Below are 15868 nucleotides of genomic sequence, written 5' to 3'. Positions count from 1 at the left end.
GCCAAGACATTTAATAATGTAATATGATCATTTTTACAAGACCCATGAAAGGTGTATTTCATTATTTGCTTTTTGCATGAGTTGGACTTTTCAGAGGGCGGAAGTTCACTGGACCTGGAAATGTCTTAGCTTACTAAGAACTGGGCGCCTGCTAAGGAGCGGATGGGAGAGAATGCTGAGGTTGGAGCGTACAACAAAGCTGGTAGATTAGCACAGCGTTAAAAATCCGGCTCCTGGAGTTCCCATCCTGGCTCAGAGGAAACGAATCCGACTAGTAGCCATGAGGACGCAGGTTTGATCCCTGGCCTTGCTCAGTGGGTTAAGGATCCAGCGTTGCCATGAGCTGTGGTGTAGGTCTCAGACTCGGCTCAGATCCTGCGTTGCTGTGGCTCTGGCATAGGCCAGTGGCTGCAACTCCGATTGGACCCCTATCCTGGGAACCTCCATATCCCATGGGTGAGGCCCTAAAAAGAAAAAAGACAAAAAACAAACCAGGTCCTGGTGCTGCCTAATCATTGAATATGAGCATAGAAAAATGGGGAGTTCCCACTGCGGCTCAGGGGGATAAAAACCTGTTGTCTCTGTGCGGATGTGGGTTCGATCCCTGGCCTCACTCAGTGGGTTTAGGGATGCAGTGCTGCCTCAAGCTGCAGCACAGTTCGCAGATTTGGCTTGGATTCCGTGCTGCTGTGGCTGTGGTGTAGGCTGGCAGCTGCAGCTCTCATCTGACTCCTGGCTTGGGAACTTCCATATGCTGCAGGTATAGCAGTAAAAAGAAAAGAAAAAAAAAAGAAAAGTGGTCCTCGTTTCTTACCTCTCTTTGGGGAGATACTGCATTTGATCATCTGCAGGGCAGTGTGAGAAGGGCCCCTCCCTTTTCCTAAGGCCATCCTTACTCTCATTGATGTCCTACATTGAGAATGATGAATATGACTGGGAACTTAATCATTCGGAGCTGAAAACAAGGGCCCATGCTGGAGATGAAGGTCTTTTTTTTTTTTTTTTCTGTTAGGTGTCACTGTCCTGTGAACAAACCCATACAATCCCCCTTCTCCCCCCAGTGAAGAATAATAGTTATTCAATAAGCAAATGAAGTTGGATGCTCTAACAGACCATAGTGTGCATACATACAGGTTATAAAAGTAATTGTAAAAACCAAAGGAGACCCAGGAGTTCCCATCATGGCTCAGTGGTGAACGAATCCAACTAGGAACCATGAGGTTGTGGGTTCGGTCCCTAGCCTTGCTCAGTGGGTGGGGGAATCTGGCATTGCCATGAGCTGTGGTGTAGGTCACAGACGAGGCTTGGATCTGGCGTTGCTGTGGCTGTGGTATAGACTGGCAGCTGTAGCTCCGATTAGACCTCTAGCCTGGGAATCTCCATATGCTGCGGGAGCAGCCCTAAAAAAGCCCCCCCCCCCACAAAAAAGACAAAAACAAAACAAAAAAAAAAAAACCAAAAACCCAACAACAAACCAAAGGAGACCCAGTCACAGAATACAGCAAATCAGATTGGAATACGGTGCAGTGGAGCCACGTTGGTTAGGTTCTAAAGACAGCTCTGAGGACAGCTATGGTGTCTAACCAAAATTATGCCTGACAGTAAAATATTACGTTTTTATTTATTTAATTGATTACATTTTGGTCAGTTTCTCTGGTTCGAAATTCAGTTTCTTGAGGTGGCTGACAAAGGTGCCACCAGAACTGTGATTCTGCTTCTCAGCCTATGGTGGGGAAAATCCCTTATTCACCCTTCCCCTAACTTTAGTGTTTCAGGGTAACTTCCCCTTATCTGTGCATAGTAGACATGCTGTACAGGGCTTGGATTCAGTGGGCATGGTTGAATATGAATCCTGAGTTACCCTACCCCGCCCCCTTACCACCTAAAACTACCACAGTCCCTTCTGTATCCAGAGACCAGCAGCAGGGCCACCTGGAAACCTGTAAGAAATGCAGAAGCCCAGGTCCTGGCCCAGACCTGAATCAGACCCTGCATGGAACAAGATCCCCAGATGAGCCTGTGCAGTTCAAAGGAGAGAAGCCCTACTTTATGATCTACTGCAGAGTCAGTCTCTTGCTGTGGACAGACAGAGCTCTGAAAACAGGAAGGTCACAGAAGGCACGATGTGATCTAAGCTTACCTAGTCACGTACTGCTTCCAGTGAGTACTGACCATTTGCCGGCCATTTTATATGTATCTCCCTTCACTTCCGTCAGAATTATCCTGATTTCACAGATGAAGAAACTAGGATTCAGCGTGATAAACAACACATTCCATTACAGGTTTAAGTGTGTATTATTCTATTGTCTTTTCCTGGGGAGGGCGTCCTCAAAGACACTCAAAAGAATGTGGTTTTCCAACCTCTTTTTTTGTCAGAAAAGACACTTGAAAAGGGAAACAAAAAAAGTGAGGATAAGATGCTGCTTTGTGATTAGCTGTTAACCAACCCGGGCTGGGCGCCTACCAGCCGAAACAGGTGATAATCGCTTTTACTTCAGAGGTTTGCAGTGAGGAGCACATGAAGAGTGAATGCAAGGTGCTCAGTGTAGTTATTTTTTAATCAGAGAAAACACTGGAGCACAGAAGTTCTGCAGCGGAAATGAACATCCACCTTCATAGAAACGCAGGGCTTCGCCAAGACGGAGGAAAGGTGACCTCTGCTTTCTCCAGTTTAGTTCCAGTTGAGAGCTGTCACACTATGATCCAGGGAAGCCCTTAAGGACCCAAGAGGAGGATACCGGAAATGCCTAACTTCCGCAGTGCACAGAGGGGGACGCGGTGGCCCGGGGAAGGGGCGTGGCTTACCGGGTCAAACTGCGAATTAGCCGCGAAAGCTCGCGCCGACTGGGTCCCAAACACCCCCTTTCCACCCCCAGCCGCAGTTAGCGTCCGATACCCCCGCGTGTCTGGATTCTTCACCGCCTCCAGGGGGTCCCGGGGGGTCAGGCAGCCGCCTGCCACTCACACTCCCGACGCAGGCCAGCGCTGCGACAGCCTACTGGGCCGACGCTGCCCCTCACAATCATGGCGGCCGGAGAGGGGCGGGCAGCTCGTGCTTAGAGGGAGGGTGTCCGCCCTTCACAATCATGGCGGCATGGAGGGGGCGGGGTCTGGAAGGGCAAATTGGGCTGGCGGTCCCCGAACTAGCTGTCATGTGACTGGGAAGATGGCCACCTTTCCCTGGTAAGGAAGAAGCGGCGGGTGGGCTTCAGGGGCAGGGTCTCTGTCTCAGTGTGTGTCTCTGCGAGGGAGTGTGTGAACTGCTCTCTATGGGGTTTGGTGGCGGCTCCCACCGCACCCCTGGGTTGTCTTGACCTCAGATCCCCCGCCGCTACTTGGCTTCAGAGAAACCCCCTGAACCGGACGGGTGGGATCTTAGTTCTTTCTCCCGCTACCCCTCCCCCGGCCTCCCACTCTCCCTTCTCCATTCATTCCCTAAAAAAACAACTTCCCCAGCTTCTGCTTTTCCAGAAGTCGGCGCGGGTTCTGGGGCGCTGGATGCAGAGAATGGGAGACTTGGCTATTTCCTGAACGACTCGGTTCAGCTGGGGCAGACTTCCTTTTCTCATCTGTAAAAGGGCTGCCGTGCATCCTGCTCTGTGCAGCGCCTTGCAGCGGGCACTGAGGATGCAGAGCCCTCAGACATACTCCTTTGGCTTAAGGGAGCTGAGAGTTTAGTAGGGGCAGGTACCCAGAATAGAAAGATATCCAAAGAAGGCACCGGGACGAGGCACAACCACACCTGGCGCCTTAGGGAAGGCTTGGGAGAGGAAGAGTCTTCAATTGGGTTTTGGAGGATGAACAGAAGCTCATCCCAGTTAGAAGGAGCTAACTAACTGCGGGTGCCAAGGCTGATGTGCCTGTTGGGGCTTTTGTGGCTGGAGTAGCTAGGAGCTGGGTGCTTCAGGCTCCAGCTGTTTCTACCAGCGTGTGAAGAACTGGAGTAAGTTGTGATGGTAGCAGTAGGATTATCTGGCGACGTGAGCTCTCTGCTACATCTCAGGAAGGGAGATTGTATTCTGATCTTTTTCTGCAAGAGATGTGAAGTGGTTTACATTGAACGAATGAGTGAGCAAATGAAAAAATATACAGCCCTAGACTTTAGAAATACATCCTTTTGGTTTTATGTTTGATAAACAGCTGTCTTCCTCATGTTCACTTCACCTGGCTAACCCTTTTAAGAGTCTTCCTTCAAAAACTTTGATACACCAGGTCAGGATTGGATGCCTCCGAGTGTTTGTAAGCCCTGCCCTGAATTTTCTTTGACCCAGTCCTGCAAAGTACCTTTTAGAGAATCACTAAGGCTTAAATGCCAAAACATCTGGCTTCAGCGAACTGATCTGGAATTTTAAAATCAGAAAATCAAGGAAGATGCTGTTTAATTCCAGGACATTTTTACCTTTGGTATTTTTACAGAGAGAGGTACCATAAGCCTTTTAGCACCTGGGGTCTCTACAGTTCCTAGTCTGGCTCTAAACATTTCTGTCTGAGGTCACTCATGTTCATGGTTCAGTTCTCCCACTAGACTTGATGCTCCGTAAAGTTAAAGGGACTGAGTTTTAGGCATGCTTGTATCTCCAGTGTCTGGCATGGAGCTTGGCAGATAGTAGGTGTAGAGTAATATTTATTGAATGAATGAGAAAACTGAAGAGGCCCACAGATAGGTGTGTTTCTGTCATTAAATTTGACATTTATTGAGGCTTTGGTTTGTGCCAGGCACTGTGCTAAGTCCTTGACATGCAACATCTCATCTAATCCTACCTGCCCCATTTTTCAGATGAAGAAACGGAGGCAGTTGCACTAGTTTTACAGCCTGCGAGGTGCTCTGAGGTTTGGCGCTCACACCTCTGATTTAATCATGATTGCCAGCTGGCCCTCCAGTCTAGGTCCTGGGCTGAGGATCCTGGGTTGCAGGGCTCCCAAGTTCTGCTCTGTTGTCGGGGGTCTCCCCAGAATGTGTCCTCTCACGCACACTTTTTTTTTTTTTCTTTTTAAGGGCCACACCTGTGGCATATGGAAGTTCCCAGGTTAGGAGTCAAATTGGAGCTGCAGCTGCTGACCTACACCACAGACACAGCAACGCTGGATCCTTAACCCATTGAGCAAGGTCAGGGGTCGAACCCAAATCCTTACGGACACTGTGTTGGGTTTTTAACCCACTGAGCCACAACGGGAACTCCTCACCCACACTTTTTGTTATCACTAACCTCACATGTGAGGCCCAGTACACCGTGGATCACATTTCCTTTTCAGTCCTGTGGCCATAGCAGTCTTAAAAATATTGCTCTTTGGAGTCAGAATTTCTTTTTTTTCTTTATCTTTTTAGGGCTGCACCTGTGGCATGTGGAGGTTCCCAGGCTAGGGGTTGAATCAGAGCTGTAGCCACTGGCATACGCCACAGCCACAGCAATGCCGGATCCTTAACCCACTGAGTGAGGCCAGGGATCGAACCCTCAACCTCATGGTTCCTAGTCAGATTCATTTCCGCTGCACCATGATGGGAACTCCTGGAGTCAGAATTTCAACATCATTTTCAGACTTTATCGGGGAGGGGGAGTATATTGTGATTGGGGGACGAAAACCTGTGTGGCCAGATGATGTCATTAGTAATTTCAAAAATCACTTGAGAATTCAAAAAGCAGTGGATTTCAATTTCCAATATAAGGAGATTAATTTGGTTAACTGATAAAAGGATTTTTACACATTTATGTTATCAGAGGTTAAAATTTGTGTATCAGTGTGTCAAATTTAAAAAGAGGGCTGTGTCAGCCTTTACTGGGAATTCTGGTGAAATGTGAACCCTGATTCTTAGGTCAGGATGTTTCAGCACTCCCCAGCTTGCTGGTGATCTGCGGCCCACCCTTGGAGTAGCCAAGGGCCAGACCAAGCCAGGAGTAGAGGTATGAAATGTTGACTTTTTTTTTTTTTTTTTTTTTCCTGTGGTGGCTGCCAAGGAGCTGGACCAGTCTTTTGCATTGCTGGGAGCTGGGATTATGGGAATTTTTTTTACCAGCTGTATCAGCTGTGTTGGCAGGAAAAGTAAGGTGTTTTGAGAAAATACCCACTAGAGGTCACTGTTAGCCTTTCCAAAGACCCAGGCACTGCAGAAAATGCTTTTCATTTCTCAAACCAGGGGAAGTGCTAAGGAACGGAGAGCAAATTTGAGGAAATAATGAAAGAAGCAATTGAAAAATCACAATACAGCAATTTGACATGGACTTTCGGGAAGGGTAACTGTTTCTTTTTTTCTTTTTAAAGGTATTTCCAGGAGTTCCTCTTGTGGCTTAGCAAACAAACCTGACTGGTATCCATGAGGACATGGTTTTGATCCCTGGCTTTGCTCAGTGGGTTAAGGATCCGGCGTTGCCGTGAGATGTGGTGTAGGTCCCAGATGCAGCTCCGATCTGGTGTTGCTGCAGCTGTGGTGTAGGCTGGCAGCTGTAGCTCCGATTTGACCCCTAGCCTGGGAACTTCCATATGCCATGGGTGTGGCCCTAAAAAGCAAAAAAAAAAAAAAAAAAAAAAAAAAGGTATTTCCAGAAGCAGGATTTTTTTTTCCCCAAAGACTTCCCTCCCTTCAAACTTAAAATTTCAGAGCTTAGTCTTTAAAAAACACAAACTGCTTTCTCAGACTCTCAAGTTGACCTGTAGGTAATCTGTAGGACTGCTGAGGACTAGAGACAGGGCCCAGTTGCATCTGTCTCTATCCTTTGCTCACCTCTGACAAGTTATCAACAGCCTCAGCTTCTCCATCTGTGAAATGGACATAATCATTTCATAGGATTGATTAAATGAGGAAATAGAGGTGAAGGGCTTGGCCTGGATCCTGGTACGTAGTGTCAGGGAGGGGAAAGTATCCTCCCCCACCCCTGAGTTCTTAGGGCTGGACTAAAATAAAATTGACAAAGACAGACTGGTGGGAGGAAAAGAAGCAAATTTTATTTATTTATTTATTTTTTGTCTTTTTAGGGCTGCACCCTTGACATATGGAGGTTCCCAGGCTAAGGGTCGAATCGGCGCTACAGCTGCTGGCCTACATCACAGCCTTAGCAACTCGGGATCTGAGCTGTGTCTGCGACCTACCCCACAGCTCATGGCAACACCAGATCCTTAACCCACTGAGTGAGGCCAGGGATCGAATGCGCAACGTCATGGTTCCTAGTCAGATTTGTTTCTGCCGCGCCATGACGGGAACTCCTTTGGGCTTTTTGTGTGTGTGTCTCATAAATCAAGGATTGGCTGGTAGCATATTAAAAGGAGTTTGGGGAGTTCCCGTCATGGCTCAGTGGTTAGTGAATCCGACTAGGAACCATAGGTTGCAGGTTTGATCCCTGGCCTCGCTCAGTGGGTTAAAGATCTGGTGTTGCCGTGAGCTGTGGGGTAGGTCGCAGACACGGCTTGGATCTGGCGTGGCTGTGACTGTGGCTGTGGCTGTGGTGTAGGCTGGCAGCAACAGCTCCGATTAGACCCCTAGCCTGGGAACCTCCATATGCCACAGGTGCAGCCCTAAAAAGACAAAAGACCGGAAAAAAAAAAAAAAGGGATAGAAACAAACCTACACAGGATCTCAGTCATTTGTAGTGTGTTAGGTTTCTGGGTTGGTGGGCTTATTGAGTAAAGCTGACCAATTGCAGGGCACAGTTAGATTGGGAGTTCACACAAATGGTCATGAAGTTGAGAGCTGAGAAGTGGGGCTGGGAGAGGGGGTGGGTGGGAAGGGATGAATTCAAGGCTTTTCTCCAAAAGGAAACAAAGGGTCCAGCTTCCTGTTCTCTTTGAAACTGAGACCTTTCCAAGGTTTTAAGTCTGTCTTTTGACCAGCCAGCCATTTTGTCTTGAGGTCATTTAAGTCATTTCACTCTTCTTGAATTTTACCGTAAACATTCAGGAAAAGCCAGGCTGCTCCTTCCATACCTTGTTTAGAAGTTTCTTCAGCCAGCCCTCCGATTTCATCACTCACAAGTTCTGCCTTCCACCAAACGCTAGGGCACGGACCTAATTCAGCCAAACTATCTGCTACTTGGGAGTTCCCGTTGTGGCTCACCGATAAGGAACCTGACTAGTATCCATGAGGATGTGAGTTTGATCCCTGGCCTCGCTCAGTGGGTTAAACTATTTGCTACTTGGGAGTTCCCGTTGTGGCTTATCGATAAGGGACCCAACTAGTATCCATGAGGATGTGGGTTTGATCCCTGGCCTCGCTCAGTGGGTGAAGGATCCCATGTTGCCGTAACCTGTGGTGTAGGTCGCAGACTTGGCTCGGATCTTTAGTTTCTGTGGCTGTGGTATAGGCTGGCAGCTGCAGCTCTGTTCAGCCCCCTAGCCTGGGAACCTCCATATGCTTCACATGTGGCCCTAAAAAGACAAAAAAGAAAAAAACCAGGAGTTCCCGTCGTGGCGCAGTGGTTAACGAATCCGACTAGGAACCATGAGGTTGCGGGTTCGGTCCCTGCCCTTGCTCAGTGGGTTAAGGATCCGGCATTGCCGTGAGCTGTGGTGTAGGTTGCAGACGCAGCTCGGATCCCGCGTTGCTGTGGCTCTGGCGTAGGCCGGTGGCTACAGCTCCGATTCAACCCCTAGCCTGGGAACCTCCATATGCTGCGGGAGCGGCCCAAGAAATAGCAACAACAATAACAACAACAACAACAACAACAACAACAACAAAAAAAGAAAAAACCAGAAGACCTGTTTACTACGTTATAAGGAGGATTGCTTCCCTCTGGCTTCCAATAACATGTTCTTCCTTTCTGTCTGGGGCCTCCTCACAAAGGCCTTTACCTTCCGCGGTTCTACCAGCATCTTGTTCCCAATGACTTGGGTATTTTATGAGAAGGCTGAAACTTTCTCTACAGCTTTCCTCTCTTTTCTGAGCCCTTACAGTAATCACTGGATAATTAATCCATTCAGGGCCATGGCCTTTTTTTTTTTCTTTTTTGGCATATGGAGGTACCCAGGCCAGGGGTCACATTGGAGCTGCAGCTGCTGATCTACACCATAGCCACAGCCCCGCCAGATCCCCAACCCACTGAGCAAGGCCAGGGATCGAATCCGGATCCTCATGAATGTTTGTGGGATTCGTTTCCGCTGTGTCTCAGTGGGACTCCAGGGCCATGGCTTTTTCTAGCATGTATTTCAAAACTTTGCTCATTATCCAGTTCCAAAGCTACTTCCATATTTTTAGGTTTTTGTTATAATAGCACCTCACTCCTGGTACCAGTATTCTGGCTGCATCTCCATAAGACGGAGGAGAACTGGCTGCTCTTCTGCGTGGCTTCCTCCCCCTGCTCTATGCAGCTTGACTTAGGGGGGAAGCCAAACCGCATCTCTCACTTCTCTGCCACCCTCCTCTCTTTACAAGCTCTTCCTTCAAGCCCTGGCTGTCTGCAAAGCCTTGAACGCTACTCTGTCTCTCCAGTCCCGTGAGTCTTCCTCAAAGCTCCTTGGCTGCCCTGCCTCCTAGCAGCTACCCTCTGGCTGGCGTCACCCTTGTGTCCTATGAGAATCACCAGTGCCTGGCAAGGGACGGCTGGGCAGGAAGGTTGTTCTGGTGTCTGACCTCACAGGTCTTGTGTGCTTTGGCAGCTCCTTATCCATCAAACTGATTTTAGAATTTAAAAAATTTTTTTTCTTTTTATGGCTGCACCTGCAGCATATGGAAGTTCCTAGGCTAGGGGTGGCATCGGAGCTGCAGCTGCCAGCCTACGCCACAGGTATGGCAACACCAGTTCCAGGCTGCATCTGTAGGCTACTCTGTAGCTTGCAGCAACTCCAGATCCTTAACCCACTGAGCGAGGCCAGGGGTCGAACCGGCATCCTCATCAATAGTAGTTGGTTCTTAACCCGCCGAGCCACAACAGGAACGCCAAAAATTTTTTTTTTTTTTTAATTTACCATTTCTTATGGTCTTGGTAGAAACACTGTTCCCCGTAAACTACTTTATCATTGAGGAAGTCTCAGCAAAAAACTTTTTAGGGTGTGTGCATCTCCAGCTAACTGGTTTCTGGGTTTGCTGCTTACCAGGCATTCGAGGAATAGGAACTACAAGGCTGAGTTTGCATCATGCCGGTTGGAGGCTGTACCGCTGGAGTTTGGGGACTATCACCCCCTGAAGCCCATAACTGTAAGTACTGTCAGGAGTCCTTCTGTAACATTCTTGTTCCATGAAATTATAGCCAGTATTCCTGGGTCTTTCTCATTTTGCCCTTGGGAGCTGCTTTTGTGTATATAAATTAACCAGTTTGTTCTCTGCCCCATTTTTTTGTGACCTTGGTTACAGCCATCATCATGTTTATTCTCATTTTCACATTAATGAGGTCTTCACGAGTGTGGGATGCCTTCGTTCCTGGTTTACAGGTGTAAACAAAATACTTCTTTTTCGGGCCGAGCCTGCAGCACATGGAAGTTTTCTGGGCCAGGGATCAATTCCAAGCCACAGCTGCAGTAACACCAGATTCTCTAACTCACTATGCTGAGCAAGGGATTGAACCAGGCTTTTGCAGTGGCCTGAGCCACCGCAGTTGATTCTTAACCCACTGTGCCACAGCTGGAATTCTACAACGTACTTCTTTATTTGTCTATTTGGAATATTAAGATCACTCTGTAATTACTAATATAGGGTGCTGTCCTGAATAGTATCTAGTCCATCTGTGAGTTTATTTCAAAAAGAAAAGGAGTTCCCTGGGGGTTCAGCAGGTTAAGAATCCAGCATGGTCACTGCTGTGGCTTGGGTCGCTGCAGTGGCGCAGGTTGGATCCAGAGCTTCTGCATGCCGAGGGCATAGCCAAAACAAAGCAGACAGACACAAAAACAAGACAGAAAGCAAGCAGGGGAGTTCCCGTCGTGGCGCAGTGGTTAGCGAATCCGACTAGGAACCATGAGGTTGCGGGTTCGGTCCCTGCCCTTGCTCAGTGGGTTAACGATCCAGCGTTGCCGTGAGCTGTGGTGTAGGTCACAGACGCGGCTCGGATCCCGAGTTGCTGTGGCTGTGGCGTAGGCTGGTGGCTACAGCTCCGATTGGACCCCTAGCCTGGGAACCTCCATATGCCGTGGGAGCGGCCCAAGAAATAGCAACAACAACAACAACAACAACAAAAAAGACAAAAAAAAAAAAAAACCCCCCCAAAAAACCAAAAAAAAAAAAAAAAAAAAAAAAAAAAAAAAAAAAAAAGAAAGCAAGCAGGAGACACAGATGGTCCCTGCTGTTAGCAATTTTTCTTAGTAAGTAATAGAAGCTATGTGGTTGTCATCATGGGTGGGATGAGGTTGACAGATGCCAGCAGATACTGAGGACATCACAGGACCTGAGCACAGACAGAGACTATATCGAGGAGGTCGCAAGACCGAGCTTTGGCCTCCTAGATCCTTGTGAGTTCACGGGGCTGCAGTTGACCCCCCAGTGAGCTGGATCCACTCTTGGGAGCTCACTCGCCACGCGCTAACAGACCTGCTGCCGCAGCCCCAAGCCTCCATCCTGCCGGCTGAGCAACCCCACAGCGGAGAGAGTCTGTTCTCCCCAGTTGCCATGTACCCCGTTGGGTTGTGTGTCCTTCCCTGCATCAACCGAGGTGACTGGGGTGGGAAAGAGTGGATTGACTGGGCTGGGGCGAGTGTCCCTCCTGGGGACTGGGCGCAGAGGCCTCTCCACCAGGCCTGTCAGAGCGGAGAATCGGGCAGGGCTGCTCTCCCAGAGTTTGGACTGTTGAGCCGAAGATGGAGGAGGGATGGTAGGCCGACCAAGCCGACACACATACAGCAGTGGGAGGCACTCGATCCAGTCACCCAGGCTTAGTGTCACACCCCACAGGTTTAGGACAGGCTCTTCCAAAAAACCACCCTAGCTTCAGACTCTGGCTGTGGATTTGGGGGTCCCCGGGCCACCTGCACTTTTGACCAACTGGCTACAAAGCCACGGATTTCCTACGACTCCCCTCAGGTTTGATAATTTACTAGAACGACCCCTAGAACTCCGAAAAGCCTAATACTTAACACTTGGGATTTTATTATAAAGGATGCAGGACCAGCAGTGGCAAGAGACATGTAGGCCAAGATCTGGAGGGTCGTCTGCCGGTGCAGTCGGGGGCTTATGGCTCTCAGTACATCACACCTTTACTAACTGGGAAGCTCCACTGAGCTTTGGTGCCCAGACTTTTTGTGGGGGTTTTATTATGTGGCATGATTGGTTGCTTCCTTGGTCGCTTGATTGTCCTGGATCTCTTGCCTCCCTCCGCTCTGCGGAGATCAGGCTGTTATCACCTGGCTCAGAGTCCCAACTCTCTAATCATGTATATGTTTGGTCTTTCTTGTGACCATAGCAGCCATGCTGCATCCTCTCATTAGCATAAACTCAGGTGTGACGGAGGGCTTACGAACCAGGGACAAAGGCCAGTCAAATTCTTTTTTATCCAATACTCTTTCTGCATCATTCAGTTGTACCCTGTTCTTCCCTCTCTCCTCCCCAAGATTGGTTCTCTCTGCTTCCCGATGGACACATGCCCAAAGTGTCACAGCATCACTGTCCCTCGGCCTCTGGCCCTAGTTTTCATAGCTTCCTCATTTAAGAAAGAGGGGAGCCTGACTAGCTTTTCTGATGTTGATTCTCAATTTTCAGCAGACAGGGAGTTCCCTGGTGGTCTAATGATTAGGATTCGGGCTTTCAACTGCCATAGTCCAGGTTTAATTCCCACTCTGGGAACTGAGATCCCACATCAAGCCACTGCATGCTGTGGCCAAAAAATTAAAAATTAAAAGGTTTTTTGGTTTTTTTTTTCCCAGCAGACAGACTCTGGTTGGATCCTCTTGGCTCATGGGGTTCACCCCAGTCTGGTCTGACATCAGGGAGGGATGGGGGCCAGTGGAACATAAACGTGGCTTCACACCCCAATACCCCTACGTGGCCCCCAACACATACACCAGGAAGTAGCATTGGGGGAGGTTCTCCAAGAAGGGGGGTGTTAACCACCCACTGCTTAGTGACGATGAGATGGCTCTGCAGCCACCGAGACTGGCTTCAAGTCCGACGACCCAGGGATCTCCCACATCCAAGTCCATCACCCTCCCTAGGCCATTGCTGGGAGATGCAGATTCTGATGCAGGAGGTGTGGGGCGGGGCTTGAGAGCCTCCGGGTGATGTGGACGCTGCTTGTCTGGAGCCCACACTTTGGGGAAGAAGGCCCTGCAAGAATTCAGTTATGGCACCGCCACCTTCTGCGTCGCAGTGGCCGTGTCGCTCCCTTCCTGACCCTGATTTCTCCCCATCCCTTCCTCCACAGCTGGGATCTGGAGCCATAGCACTTTGTCCCCCAAAATAAGTGTCCCTGCAAAGGAGTGGTCAGTCCAGCCAGTGGGACCAGGGGAAGCCCATCTGAGGGTTTCACTGGGCAGAGTCATCGGAGACTTGGCTTCTACTGCCACACCTTCTCCCCACAGGTCACCGAGTCAAAGACAAAGAAAGTGAGCCGGAAGGGGAGCACTTCCTCCACGTCCTCCTCATCCTCCAGCTCCGTGGTGGACCCTCTGAGCAGCGTGCTGGATGGGACTGACCCCCTCTCCATGTTCGCAGCCTCTGCTGACCCCGCCACCCTGACGGTTGCCATGGTAACACTCCCAGCTGGTGGTTGGTCCCGAGGGTCCCGGGGATGGGGGATGTTTACTGCACAAGTAACGCGCAGTGGATCCTGGCTGTGACAATTCAGATCATCCAGATGCGAGGACACAGCTGGTGAGAGGCTGGTGTAGATCCTGGAAACTGCTGCTGCTTCCTTTTTTTTTTTTTTTTAAGCATTTAAAAATTCTTTATTTTCGTTTCACTCTTTTTATAGTCTTTCTTTCAGATGTATTTTTGTATAAAGACATAAAAGAGTCCCTCCATTTTCACATAAAAAAAAATTGAACACTGCTGATGAAGTCCTGTTGACCAGTTTTCCTCATTCTGTGCCCCACTCTGGAAGTCATCTGTGTCATCTGTGAAATGTATCGTCTTTAACTGTTTCTTTGTGTTTTTATAGATATTTATGACAATATTGTCTGAGCATTTAGATGCATACTCATATGTAAGCAACAACGATAATAGTATCAGTTAATTGCATCGCAGGCATTTTCTTTTTTTAGGGCCGCATCTGCAGTTTGTGGAAGATCCCAGGCTTGGGGCAGAATCACAGCTGCAGCTGTGGGCCTACGTCACAGCCACAGCAACGCAGGATCCAAGCCACCTCTGTGACCTATGCCGCAACTTGTGGCAATGCTGGATCCTTAACCCACTGAGCGAGGCCAGGGATGGAACCTACATCCTCACGGACACTTACGTCAAGTTCTTAACCCGATGAGCCAGAACAGGAACTCCAAGGCAACATGTTCTTAAGGTTTTGACAGCTGCTGCCAAACTGTTCTCCAAAAAGCCTTCACCGGTTTGCCCTCCTGCCAGCACAGCAGTATTTCAGAGTGCCAGTCCCCTGCTTCTCTGCCAACCTGGATCTTAGCAGTCGTTGGAAATCTTGCCATTCTGATTGTCGAAAAATGATCTCTTTCAGTTTGCCTTTCCTTGATTTTTAATGATAAGTTTATTGACCCTGTGTGGTGGATTGGCCTGAAAAATGTTTATCATAGTAAACCTTTGGACAGATCTTTTAGCTTTTGCAGTGAGGGACTGTCTGCCTTCTGCTCATACTTTTTTTTTTTAAAGCTTTGCTGAGCTACAGTGCACAAAGTTGTAGGATATTTAGGGTGTACATTGTGATTTGATGCACATAACTTTGTGAAAGGATCCCTTTCATTGGGGTAATTAACTCATTTCTCGCCTCCCATATTTACCCATCTTTTGGAGAGAACCTTTAAGTTCTCCTAAGTCTTAGCAAATTTCAGTTATGAAATACTGTGTTCTCAACTGGCCTCACCACGTTTGCTTATACTTTTTAAAAAAAAACTCAAAAATAGCTGCTGAGGAGACCCTCCTGCCTTTCCTTAGGACAGCTCCAGAAAGAAACGAGACAGAGATGATAACTCCATTGTCGGATCCGATTTTGAGCCTTGGGCCAGCAAACGAGGAGAAATCCTTGCCCGGTACACGACCACGGAAAAGCTCTCCATCGTGAGTACCACTACACTCCTCGCAGCGTCCACTTTGCATTTAGTAGGAATTTTTGGTCTTCTTTTTTGCTGCAGCCATGGCATATGGAAGTTCCCAGGCCAGGGACCGAATCCCAGCTGCAGCTCTGACCTACACCACAGCTGTGGCAATGCCGGATGCTTAACCTGCTGCGTTGGGTCAGGGATTGAGCCTGTGCCACTGCACGGACTCAAGCTGCTGCACTCAGATTCTTCTTCTTCTTCTTCTTTTTTGTTTTTTAATTTTGCTTTTTAGGGCCGAACCTGTGGCACATGGAGGTTCCCAGGCTAGGGTTTGAATTGGAGCTGCAGCTGCCAGCCTGCACCGTAGCCCCAGCAATGCCAGATCTGAGCCATGTCTGCGACCTACACCGTAGCTCATGGCAATGCTGGATCCTTAACCCACTGAATGAGGCTAGGGATCAAACGCACATCCTCATGGATACTAGTCGGGTTTCTTTCCGCCAGGCCACAACGGGAACTCCACCAGTCAGGTTCTTAACCCACTGCGCCATAGCAGGAACTCCAGCAAAAGAGCTATGATTCTGCACCTAATTCCAGTATATAGGTTTTCTCCCCCTGACTAAGCCATCCTCCAACACTAGCTGGGTGTCCTGTAATTCAGCTCAATCCTGCTACTGTCACCTGGAGAAAACATCTGATCCCACGGGGTAAGGGCTCAGTCCCCTAGGACTGCACCCCTGCCCCTCAGATGCCAGTCCCAAATCCAGGTTGTTACTTTACTTCTGAACAACTTAGTACAAATCAG

At 48.8% G+C, this 15868-nt stretch overlaps 1 protein-coding gene across 6 annotated transcripts in view; it reads left to right on the top strand.

Moving 5' to 3' along the window:
* The window catches only part of C3H16orf62 (chromosome 3 C16orf62 homolog), a 117461-nt gene continuing 104398 nt past the window's right edge, over positions 2806-15868 (top strand). For 4 of the 6 annotated variants that reach the window (XR_002342394.1, XR_002342392.1, XM_021086528.1 and 1 more), the window contains exons 1-4: positions 3031-3183; positions 10021-10120; positions 13426-13593; positions 14960-15082. Coding sequence is in view for 3 of the 6 variants with exons in the window: in XM_021086528.1 (XP_020942187.1) it covers positions 3095-3183; positions 10021-10120; positions 13426-13593; positions 14960-15082 (480 nt within the window). In the remaining 3 variants the exon portion in view is untranslated. Of the gene's footprint in view, positions 3184-6133; positions 6231-10020; positions 10121-13425; positions 13594-14959; positions 15083-15868 lie in introns of those variants that run through there. The other 2 variants (XM_021086527.1, XR_002342393.1) reach the window with 2 other exon arrangements.

The sequence above is a fragment of the Sus scrofa genome, chromosome 3, assembly GCF_000003025.6.
Source record: "Sus scrofa isolate TJ Tabasco breed Duroc chromosome 3, Sscrofa11.1, whole genome shotgun sequence".
NCBI classification, from domain to species: Eukaryota; Metazoa; Chordata; class Mammalia; order Artiodactyla; family Suidae; genus Sus; species Sus scrofa.
Note: the sequence above shows the minus strand (reverse complement) of the source record. Positions and strands in the feature narration are given on the sequence as shown.